The sequence below is a fragment of the Cyprinus carpio genome, chromosome A23 (assembly GCF_018340385.1).
Source record: "Cyprinus carpio isolate SPL01 chromosome A23, ASM1834038v1, whole genome shotgun sequence".
NCBI classification, from domain to species: Eukaryota; Metazoa; Chordata; class Actinopteri; order Cypriniformes; family Cyprinidae; genus Cyprinus; species Cyprinus carpio.
This window is the reverse complement of record NC_056594.1, coordinates 7,680,676-7,693,311: the sequence shown is the minus strand read 5'-3', so window position 1 is coordinate 7,693,311 and position 12,636 is coordinate 7,680,676. Positions and strand designations below refer to the sequence as shown.

Genomic DNA, 12,636 nt, shown 5'->3' with positions numbered 1-12,636 from the left:
AAGGTGCGGGGCTGTAAGGCAAAGTGCATGGAACACTTATTAAGGAAAGTTCTGCAGAAAGTTGGCTCACCGGAGTAGTTCTCTGGCACCGGAAGTCGCGGCTCTGGCCGGAAGTGATCCTGGGGAATTTCCCGGGGGACGGGCGGCGCAGGCGGTGCGATGGGCGCAGTGGGAGAGGTGAGCTGGTGGATCTGCTGGGTGAGCTTGGACACCTGTGCCACCAGCGCTTGGATAGCGCGTCCGGTGTTCGTGATGCTCTCCTGCTGCTGATCCATACGGTTGGCGCTGTGGTGAATAAAGTCCGTTAAAGAGATGGTGCTCGCTGCTTCCATTTTAATGGTGAGAGCGTTCTGTGACGACTGGGTGAAGGAGGAGCTGGAAACAAGTGCGAGTATAAACAATTTAATGAAAAACCAAACAAAACCAACAAGAGTACAAACAATGCAGGGAAGACGACAATCTAAGATGGTGACGGTGAGTAATCCAGATGGTGATGGTGAGTGGGCAGCAGGAGAGGATGGCACAGGAACTGCGGGGAATCGAGCCGAAGGTAAGGTAGTGATGCTTGTGCAGGTGCGAAGAGTGGATGAGGTTCCGGGGGAAGACACGGACATCCAACGCAGAGCAACACAGAAGCAAAGAAGCAAAGAACATTACCAACATGCAACAACGCTCTCACAAACACAAGATGTGAGACAAGCCATATATATAGGGATAGGGTAATGAGTGACAGCTGCTGCTGATGACAATTAACGGAGACGCCCACAAGCTAATCAGTGCAGACGCGAAACACACAGACTTCACCACAAAGTGCAAAACCCAGAGATCACGGTTTACCAACCGTGACAAGTAGACTAAACTGATTTATAAAGAAGATAAAAAATAAAATAAAAATTAAATTATAATAAAATAACAAAAAATAAAATGAAGGAAGGAAGGGGAGAAATGTTGATATTATATTATATTATATTATATTATATTATATTATATTATATTATATTATATTATATTATATTATATTATATTATATTATAAAAACCATTCAGTTATATAATTAACATAATATAATAATAATTTTTGCATTCATTTTATAAAATGATATAAATTTTTATATTTTGACAATAACATTTAAGCATAATTCTATATTCTAAATAATTAGACAAAACTTAAAACTTATATATATATATATATATATATATATGTAATGGAACAATTCTGTTGATGTTAAAAAGTAATTCATGGAACCATAGATGGCAATAACATTTATTTTAGTAGTATTATGGCTGCCAAATTTACAATGAATTTTCCTGAAAGGTATATTGCTTAGCCATAGTTTATTTGGATGTTTGATTGTTTGGACATGTGTTGAGAAGGACATTAGAGACTGGACCCTCTAGGAGCTTTAATTGAATACTCCTGTTTTATTTTATTTTATTTCTCAGGCCACACAGCTGCCAAGTTATGTAAGAAGAACCCCATGATCTGACATCCTTCTGTCAACAGAAAAATGAAATACTCAAATAAATGCACCCAGCAGGAATGACCAAATGTGAACAAGATAGGGAAATAGACCCAGAAGGGGTTTATGGGCAGGAGTGCGGTTTAAAGCCTGTTAGTTTTAGCATAAGCTTGGGTAAGAATCTCATATCTCATAATTCTCTCATATTACATTAGCTTGCACACATTCAGGCACATTCCAGGGGTGAATAAAGTGACATAAAGAGAGAGTGGAAAGGATTTGAGAGAACGAGTGGGAGGCTTTGGGTTCTCTGTTCTAACACAATCCAGCCCTGTTGCTTGTCAGGAGCTGCCTCTCCCAGGTCAGAGGTCACCGCTGCTGAGAAAGCAAGTCTGGAAGTCTTGGTTGTGTCTTTGATCACTTCTGATGCAGACCGAACACTCACCTCCTCAAACAACCTAACAAAACACTGATAACAAAACCTGAACAAACATGTTTGAAATAACAACAGCTGGATTTACACAAAAACATTCCCATGTTTAAATTTTGTTGGGGCTAATGTTGCCAAAGTCGACAATCAAGCTTGATCTCATACACAGACGATGTTAAAGACCCTGTGAAATCACATTTGGAGCTTTGTGGCTTTTGGCCAATGTCTGTTAACTCATCTAAACAGCGTAATCAGTAGTAGAACAGTGGAGATTTCTGTTAACCTTGCAGTTTCACCCCAACATAGCGATCACGACTCACACGGCACAGCGGTCTTTGTGGTGTCACGAGGTCAAATTCCTGAGGAACTCCTCCGTGAAACCACTTGGATGAGTAGCAAAAAGTGTAATGAATGGAAAATAAGTCAATGTGCTCCAAAACAAATGCTAAAGAGACAGATATACCTTTCAGAAGTGTCTTTATGTATTATAATGTATTACAATATTAAACTGCACAGACTTCAAAGTGTTCATTCACTTTGGGTGGACGGATTGATCCTCATATGCAAATATTGATCCTAAGTGTTTTAATACTGGTCATTTTATATATATATATATATATATATATATATATATATATATATATATATATATATATATATATATATATATATATATATATATATATATATATCTTAAATTCCATAATTTAGCATCTATTAATTTGTTTAATTTATTTAAAAGTGCAACAAACCGATAAATATTAAACAAATGAATCATATTAGTCTATTAACACCAACTTTTATCTCATAAGCTTTCTTTTAAGCATTATTATATGCAGTACTGGCATTGATAGATTTTTATATCTGATCAAAAAGAAAAGAAAGGCATTGCCCCTCCCTATCACTGGCCCCAGAGCCCTCAAGACTCAGTCTGGATTGTCTTTTGCTGAGGTGGAACTTCCTGTAGAGCAGGACAAAAACATGAGCAGGAACCCAATTTCAGAGGTTACCCCCTGTCTTCCTGTATTTGTGGAAAAGTCAACAAGCACATACACACATAGAGAACCAGGAGCAGACTGAAACCTTGGCCTTGAATAGGAAAACAGTGATTGAGTGAATGAAAAAATACAATACAACTACTACAGCCTGGAGCCTAATACTACATCCTCAGCCACACACACATTGATCAAAAGTGCTCTGCCATGAGTCATGTGCAGTTTTCAGCTCATTCCTGACAACTAATACTTGAGACATACTCTGCTGATACATGGCCTTCACACTGTCCATCCACTTTCATACTGCTGTGCCACTCTCCACAAACATATGAGGTATTTCCCTAACCAGAGAAAGAGCCATGAGCAATGGAGGGAGAAGAGCGAGGTCAGGGGGTTGCCAGATCAAAGTAAAATCCCCACAATGGCTGGTTTCAAATGGTCTTCATGTTGCTTCTCTATTTGTTCTTGAGAGAGCATTTGAGGCTGGGCATTGTTTCGATGTTTCTCACAAGGACACAATCTAAAAGCACTATTGTGAGACAATTACTTAACTAAAACTATTAAAAATAGCTTGTAGCACTTACGATAAGGTCTCCATTAGTTGATGCACTTTCTAGCATGAACTAACAATGAGCAATATGTTTTTACAATATTTATTAATCATTGTTAATGTTTGTTTATGAAAAATACACTTGTTCATGGCCATATTATGCCACTGACTAATATTACCAGATATAACTTTTGATTTTAAAAATGTATTATTATATTCAGAAATTAACAGAAATTACATAAAATGTAGCAGGAACATTTCAGAAGTGGTAAAAGCAGCACAATGTGTGCTTGTTGTCACTGTCTGGGACCAAACGATGAATCATTCCAGCAAAATGAGAAAGGAGGCCATGTTCCTCCGGAGTCCCTCATGCCCTGCTGCTGTGAAACATCATTATGCAGTGGTCTCTCCAAGAATGCTGTCTAATAAGACTGTGGGGTCCCGGCCAGATGAATGCAACACTGAATCATCTGACATGATTTTTATGACCTTATAATAAGGGAAGAATCCAGACATGGTGAAGATACCACTGTTCGCCTAAATGTCACAGCCGTGCACGAAAAGTCCTTCCTAGTGTGCTTATAATTCATCATTCAACACAAAGGCTGAAAATGTTCTCTCACTCATAAGTCCACACTTCTTTCCATTCCTCCACACACACATAGTCTTCCCGTATTCCCTAATTTAAGAGCTACTGAGTGTGAGTGAGCTGCTGTGGGCCTTTGAGACGAACACAGTGTTCTTTTCATTCAGTGAGTGTTTCCACTGTATCACACCTCCCTTCATCTGTTCGGCCTATTGTACAAGCTCGGTCTCAGTACGCTGGACATTATAAATGAGCCAGCACCTCTGCGCTGCTGTTCTATGAGAAGTGCAGCTGTAGGGGCGACACCGTTGTGAAATGTGGTGTGTAAAATCCACAAGAACAAACCAAGAGTTCTTGAAGCTGTATGAAGGGGAAAGTTGTTTCCTGCTGTCCTGGGAATGTATTATTGGAGCTTGTTTTACGTAAGAGGGGGAATTCTTCACACTAATTGCTTTTCCATGCCTGAATTTGCACTTTGAACAAATTGCAGTGTTAAAGTCAATGGATGATTTCCGCTTGGTGGGTGATGAAAAAACCCCTACAGACTTATGCTGAAGGGGATTTCTGATGCATATCTATGGACTAGAATATCACAAAGACTTTGGATTGGGATCTTTGAACTTCAGCCAGTAAACAACCACCTAGAACATCCTAGCAACCATGGCCATAACCAGGCTTTGAAAATTTGTGAGCTCCCTGGGGGGGATAATTGTGCTATAAAACCCCCTACAAATACAACTCATTATATACACTATAAACACTTTAAAAGAGAGACATGCAGATGTTTGTGAAAGATGCTTTCTCTGTTTTGGAGGGATGATCATTTTTAAATCATACCCTATTTATTGCATCAACATTTGGTGGGGTGGTGGTGGTTGTGGGGGGGGGGGATTAGGTTTTGTATACACACATACACACACACATGACTAAACTATTTATTGTGCATACTGACAAACAGATCATCTTTTTTATATGTGAAAATGGGAATGTGCATGTGTTTTTTGGCATGTTATCTAATGTGCTCCAAGTTCAAAGGGATTTTATATGAGACAAAGGATTTTTAGCCACATACAAAGCATTTCCCCTCCCTCTCCTCCTCCCAAATTTGATCCTACTGAGAAGCAGAACAAAGAGTCAGTGGAATGTGCTTTGCAGGAATCGTTGCATCTTAGTCACACTATCAGACATCCAGTAAGTGCCCCCACCCTTTTTACTCCACCTTTCCCACCACCTCCCCTTCTTTTAATCTGTCTGCGCCCCCCATCTCTGACTGACTGCTGTCTGTTCTGCTGTGCTGTGTCAGATCTGAGGAATGTGTCAGACACCTGCTATGTGTTTTATCAGGTGCTGTCTCATCTGGGACATTCCGTGCACCTCAGTCTTGCGGTTTTTGTCCACGCCTGAATTTGTACGAAATAAAACCAGAGCAGGTCTCCAGCCCTAGTGACACCAAACTGCATGTGACATTTGTATTTTGGCACAAGGAAATATTTCATGCTTCAGGTTGCAAGATTGTTGCAGAACAAAACATCGTAATGGTACTTACCATGATTAAAATCATAGGAAAGTAGATAAAATCAAATAAAATGAAATAAAAAATATATAGGCAGACAAAATTGTTTTAAAAATAAGATGTGCCACACCTACCGGATTCAGCCTGACTCACTGTGTGACACTTGATGACTATGTCAATGTTTCAGGCAAACAATTTTTTTTTTTTTTTTTAAGTGCTGATAAGCCCGATAAACTATTTGGTTTCGCACATCTGCCTAGACAGGAAGAAATTATCTGATTTTAAGGTTAAATTATCCTGTTTTTTCAAACAACCAGCCTGGATGATGGCTCATATTGCTCATAAATGGTTATGACTATGGCTGGAGTTTTTTTTATGCACTGCTGCAAACAGAAATGTATGAAAGCCAGCATTGAGCCCAGCAGAGGCTTTGAGGACTGAACTGTCTCTGACCATCGTATGACTTATGAACCTAGTCTAAACCTTATGTCATCAAACCAAACATTATGTGCTGAACATGCAACTCCTTTGCTCTGGATAACAGCTTCCTTTAATCTAACCACTGCAAGGTCTTTCACATAATTTTGGAGCTGGAAGCTGAGAAAACATCTCACAAATTTTATAAACAACTACAAAAGTCTTTATTAAATCAACTAATTTGACGACAAACTTCTGGACCAAAATGAACAAAATGTTTATACGCATGTTTATCCAATCCGTGCATGACACTCAATCCCAGTTTTATCATTGCTCAGGTGACCCCTCAAATTATGAAGTCTTTCAACATTTAATATAACAGATTTATGAACTGGGAGAGGGTGCCTCCGTGTTTGTTTTTGCAAATGTTCTTTTTGTGAGGACACACCTCAAATATGTCCCAAATGAGTTATTTCTGGACCACCCACTTGTTTTGCCATGCCTCCATCATAGCTTTACAGCAATAATTTTACAATCCTCCACAAGGGTGGAGGATCTGGCAACCCACAGCACTGATTATATTGTTTAGGAAAAATGATTAAAATCTTTTGGAATGATCACACACACTCTGAATAGGAAAGAGAGCAACAATGGCATATAAAATGATTTAAATTCATTTAATGGTTGTACGTTATTAAATATTTGTAACATACAATAAGGTTCCATTTGTTAAGATTAGTTAAATACATTAGTTAACATGAACTACCAATGAAATATGCTTCTAAATCATTTATTATTCTTAGATAATGTTAATTTCTACATTCACCATTATTCATTATTGAATGGACCAGAGCTATCATGAAACTAACAATGAACAGTTTTTAAAACTAACGTTAAAAAAATATATATTTATAAATACTCATTAATGTAGGTTAATGCATTAATTATCATTAACTATCGGGAGCTTGATGTAAAATACCTAAATATTTCAAAGAAGTTACAAATTAAAGACACTACAGTATGATTAGATTTATGAATAATTCCATTAGAGTACCATACAAGAAGAGCCTGAATGTAAGTATTCAGAAAATAAATAAAGAAATAAATAAATAAAACTAAATACCTTCATAAAATAGTTCTACTTCATTCATTATTGAGTTTATGGCCTCTTTAAAAACTGATATAGCAAAAAGAATAATTTTCTTTATCAGTAAATAGACAATAGCAAACTGAGAGCCTGTGATTGTGAAATGGGCTAAACAACATCGATCTACATTCTTTCACATCAAATTCCTCTTGTGCCCTTCCAGCCTCAAACAAACACATTCTGACACAATGGATAAGGTAGGATCGCCACAGAACACATACACAGCCAGATACTCTCACATACTATAGCTTTGCTTTACTCAGACTTGCCTGGGACAGTTCAAGGGTCATTTGAGGCATTTGAGGCAGTTTTAGAGCTGTTTATGAGATCCCAAAGTTTCCACAGAATTAATTTATGTGAAAATGCCTTTCAAAAAACAAAAGGTCTGTTTGTCCTATATTTGAAAATGCACATCAAAGCCCTCATACCACTCTGACATATTTTTGAGCAGTTTAAATCTCTTGTGTTTTTCCAAAGTTATTTGGTAGTTTTTCTTTCGGTTGAAATAAACTAAAATAAACAACCTACAAATCCTTTAGGAATGTGGGCACAGTATCAGCTTTCTCATCTGAAACTCATCTTTGTGAAACTTATTTTAAACAGGTATGGGTCTAATCCAGTGTGCGAATGGTTTTAAAACTAAAGGGGGGTCCAGATAGGTTTCAGTGATTAGCTCATTTCTTTGTCCATACATATGTGTGTACTCAGGAACCAGACTAATTGTTCCTTTGTTCACACATCCTTTTACTGGCATGGCAGTCAGGAAAATCCTTTAGGTGATCAGATATCAAAACTAGAATATCTTGATAGGCTAAACCTATTTTTGCCAGTTTTTCCAGTGCACTGGTTAAGAGAGAAAGATGAGAAAGATAGGAAAGATTGACTGCCGAAACACGAAAAACTTTCTCCATTTACAGCATGTGCTGCAAAAAAAGAAAAAAGAAAAAGGAGTTGACAAATTGCAAAATATAACGATTTCTCAATATGAGTCTCTAAGAGGTTTGGATTCTCTGGAGGCAAGTTACTCAATAGAGCTTGTAAATTTCATCCTGAGTAATATTCATGTAGAACTATAACTTAAAATACATTTTAGTATAGTATACTTAACTTATAAAACTTTTTATAAATGAGTATATTTATAAATTCAACCTAAATTAATAAAAGTTTTGAAGTATTGTTCTTTGTTATTTCACGTTAGCTATAGGATTTACTCATGCTGATGTATAAGAACTTATTATAATGTTAATATTGTAATCTTATTTGTTTAGCATATCTGTATCAGAGATGTTCCATGTTCAGATTACATCATATTTTGTTAATAATAGGACTGTATGTTCTTTTGATTGAAAAAAAAACTCTCAAAAAGATCCAAATGTGAAGAACATTTCACTCTAATTCCAGAGAGGTAGAATGGAGCCACTTGTAATAACAAACTTCTTAAAGGAATCCAGTCACAGAACCCACAGAACCACACTCTAGACATGGAGGAATGTGATTGGCTGAAGGGAGGGGCTTTTGGGGGCAGGACTTCAAGAAGCAGTTTGTTCATAAAGCCTGAGAGCGTCCCTCATGCCCTGTACACTCTGACTGTGTTACTGAACTCTACATCTCTCCAGGCTTTCAATCACTCATCTGTTCATTCACTTCAGCGACCATGAGTTTGAGAACAAGCTACAGCGTGCGCTCCTCCCAGGTGCCGGTGTCCCAGATGTCCCAGATGTCCCAGATGTCAATCAAGCGTACCTCCAATGTGCCGACTTACCGGGCTGCGAGCATCTACGGCGGCGCCGGAGGTCAAGGAACCCGAATCTCCTCTGCCTCCTACTCAGGTGTCCGCAGTGGTGTGGGATTTCCCTCAATGTCCAGCTCCATCCAAATGAGTGCCACTGGAGCCACAGGTGAGATCATGGGCAATGAGAAGATGGCCATGCAGAACTTGAATGACCGTCTGGCATCCTACCTGGACAAAGTGAGGACCCTGGAGCAGGCCAACAGCAAGCTGGAGCTGAAGATCCGTGAGGCCCTGGAGAAGAAAGGTCCTGATGTCCACGACTGCAGCCGCTTCCATCCCATCGTTGACGATCTGCGCAAGAAGGTGAGTCTGAATGAGTTTGAATAGGAGAAAGGTAGAGAAAATTTATGGCATCTATAAAGAACTTAATGTGACAGTCTAATTGTGCTGCTTTGTGTTTATTAACAGTCTAGTGGACATTTATTGGGTTTCAGAACAGAAACTAACAAAACAGAGGCATTCCTTTGTAATTTAAAGCTTAAAAGAGCTGAATGAGAGTTTACTGATGGCCAGCACTGATAGGCAGAGATCCAAAAAAATAAACCATGGGTGAAAGCAAAAACAGGGGGAAGGCATGGGGGAGGGAGGCTCAGCCTTTGCGGGACGACAGTGGTAGCTTACAGACGGTATTCCGGTGAATAAGCATTTCCATCCTGTATTTATTCTTGTCCTGTTACACATCCAGATGCCTGATTATTCCCTGTGGATGGAAACTCTGGGGTCTGAGATGTTTTGCATCTCTCTGTGTCATAATGGAAATGGAAAAGTCGAGAGAGTTCAGACAGTGCAAAATGTGACCAGCTGTGAGACTTTTGCAGAGATATTCCTAGCAAAGTTAGCTTCATTCATAGTTGCATGTATATAGTCCTATTCTACATTTTCTGGAAAAGAAGTTCATAATCAGATGCTGTTAATGATAAAACACTGATTAGAGTCAATTTCACACCAACTGTATCTTGAAGCTGAACTTTATTGCTATAACCAGATAGTGTTATCAGAATGATAGATTTTAATTTCATCAGTGACTGTGCCGTAAAGTGACAGGTAGATTAAATTAAAAGAATTAAAGTCCTATTCATCAGGGTTTCTTACAGTCACAAAAGTAAATGGGATTAGCCTGATGAAAAGAGCACTGGAAGGAATATTTCAGTTTAAAAGCTCAGTGAAGTATGCAATATACATAATAAAATATAACTTATTTCAATTAAAACATAAAACACATTTAAGTAGGACTATTGATAGTATAGCCAACACCCATTAGCATATGGAAAATATGTTAAACAGTTAAACTGTTAAAGTATTATATGTCTCCACCCTTTTCCATGATGCCAGGAAATGCTGGCTTGCAAACATGGAAAGCATTTACAAAACAAAGCACTTTAGGATAAAAAAAAAAAAAAAAAAAAAGGAAATCCAACTTAACCCCTGCTCTTCCTGCTATACAACTTAATTTAAAACCGTCAAACAGACACCAGCTGCTTTTCCAATATTGCTGTTGGTTAATGATTATCTAACAAACTGTGAAATGAACTTTGTCCTCCAGTAACTCTTATCTAAGCAAACTAAGACATTAAAGCAGATGTTACTGCAGCTTGGTATACAGTGACCATGTGATTTACACATTATACATCACATTAAAACATTTGTAAAACAGTTAAGGTTAGGCGAGTTTTTTTGTGTCATAACCGCACATTGCATTGTTCAGTGCTGGTTTCTTGACTGATTCAATTAAATCATTTCTGTTTTGGTTTTAGATCTTTGATGCCACCGCAAACAATGCCCGTCTAGTGCTCCAGATTGATAATGCCCGCCTGGCAGCTGATGACTTCAGAGTCAAGTGAGTTAACCAAACTGTGAAACATAACGCATATTTTGACCTCATGGGAACTTTCCTAGTTTTCTAGAAGAGCAAACCATTGACCTTTGTTGTGCCTGCAGGTATGAATCTGAGTTGTCCATCCGCCAAGGTGTGGAGGCTGACATTGCTGGCCTGAGAAAGGTCATTGATGACACCAACCTAAACCGCATGAACCTTGAAAGCGAGATTGAGGCCCTTAAGGAAGAGCTCATCTTCCTTAAGAAGAACCATGACAATGTGAGTGCACACCTGGCACATTTGGACATTAGCACATATGGAAACATTTTTCTACCTCATAATTCATTATGGGTGTTGCTTTAAGATTTTATGGTCTCTCCACCCAACAGGAGGTAATGGAGCTTCGTAACCAGATCTCCCAGTCAGGAGTGCAGGTGGATGTTGATGCCCCTAAAGGACATGATCTGGCCCTGATCATGGAGGAGATAAGATCCAAGTACGAGAAGATGGCTCTGAAGAACCAGGAGGAGCTGAAGTCCTGGCACGAATCTCAGGTATATTCCAAAAGACAATTATTTTCTCGAAATCAAGTCTTGTTAAACAATGCTGCACGTCGATACCACTGTTTTGCGACTAAAGTGAAATTTTATGCTCTCTCCAGATCACAGAGATTCAGGTTCAAGTCACACAGAACACAGAGGCGCTCCAGGGTGCACGTACAGAAGTCAACGAACTTCGCAGACAAATTCAGACATTGGAGATCGAGCTGGAGTCACAGAAGAACATGGTGAGTTTGTTCACTTGTAGCCATTGTAGAAGCTGCAGTTTCCAACTGGTCTTTCCAATCCTTTTTATTAAATTAGCTGTATTCAAGTATCATGTCTTGAATTTGTCTCAAGGCTTGTTCTCAATGAAGTCTGCTCAAACTCTTGGGTTCTCTTTGTTTGATTCTCCAGAAAGGATCACTGGAGGCCACTCTGAGAGACACAGAAATGCGCTACAACATGGAGATTGAGAGTCTCAATGCTGTCACTATGCAACTGGAGGCTGAACTCACACAACTGCGCAACAATATCCAGCAACAGACGCATGAGTATGAGTCTCTGCTGAACATCAAGATGAAGCTGGAGGCAGAAATTGCCACCTACAGGAGGCTTCTGGACGGCGGGGACTTCAAGTAAGTTTTTTTCTGAACCATACAGAGATTTTTCACAGCTCTTCGCCATTTGTGTAGACATGTCATGTGGTTTTAAAACTTTGTGACTAGGTTTGCTAGTAACAAATATGTTGTTGGTAACAAGTATGATTTCTCCTGCAGGCTCCAGGATGCTCTTGAAGAGCAAAAGAGGGTGAAAGTAATGACGGTCACACAGACGATGGTGGATGGGAAGGTGGTGTCTTCAAGCACAGAAACCAAGGAGAGGAAACTTTGAACATCAAATTTCAGATCAACCTCCACAACACATCAGAAAAACCTCATGGGTCAATTATAAAATGATCTAAAGACAGGTTGGACTTAACACATTAGATATTTATCTAGTCCAGAGTACCTAAATGTAAGTATCTCAGAGCACATTTGCAATGAGATTTAACCAGCACATTTCAACACTAACTTAAAACAAAAAATCTTTATGTTTTATGTATTTTTAAACATTTTAATAACTACAACCAAAAAAAAACTGAAGGTCCAAAAACACTATAGAACTTTTTACATATTTTTGTAATGACAATGATTGGTTACGATCATTAATTGTCCCATTTTGGTTTTATGTTGTGTTGTTGTCATGATGTCTTTTCCTTTCAAATAAAAGACACTTTCATCAAATCTTTGCATTCTGCTTGTCATTAAAGTTATATGACAATAATCCAGTCAGTCTGATCAAAGGTAGTTTTAGGTCATCATTCTCGGCATGCACCCATTTTTAAGGAGA

At 38.5% G+C, this 12,636-nt stretch overlaps 1 protein-coding gene across 1 annotated transcript; it reads left to right on the top strand.

The window, feature by feature from the left end:
* The first annotated feature begins 8,666 nt into the window (after positions 1-8,666).
* On the top strand, positions 8,667-12,530 carry LOC109047942 (keratin, type I cytoskeletal 18-like). The gene is made up of 7 exons (XM_042712865.1): positions 8,667-9,192; positions 10,644-10,726; positions 10,828-10,984; positions 11,095-11,259; positions 11,367-11,492; positions 11,662-11,882; positions 12,024-12,530. Exons 1-7 carry the CDS (start codon positions 8,752-8,754, stop codon positions 12,136-12,138), a joined length of 1,308 nt encoding a protein of 435 aa, XP_042568799.1. The 5' UTR covers positions 8,667-8,751; the 3' UTR covers positions 12,139-12,530.
* The last annotated feature ends 106 nt before the right edge of the window (positions 12,531-12,636 follow it).

What these genes read in the sequence shown, in the direction of transcription:
- LOC109047942 (XM_042712865.1), top strand. Translation starts at nt 8,752, where the DNA reads ATGAGTTTGAGAACAAGCTACAGCGTGCGCTCCTCCCAGGTGCCGGTG. An exon ending in TTGACGATCTGCGCAAGAAG is followed by an intron (nt 9,193 to 10,643) that starts GTGAGTCTGAAT and finishes TTTTGGTTTTAG; the next exon opens with ATCTTTGATGCCACCGCAAA. An exon ending in TTAAGAAGAACCATGACAAT is followed by an intron (nt 10,985 to 11,094) that starts GTGAGTGCACAC and finishes TCCACCCAACAG; the next exon opens with GAGGTAATGGAGCTTCGTAA.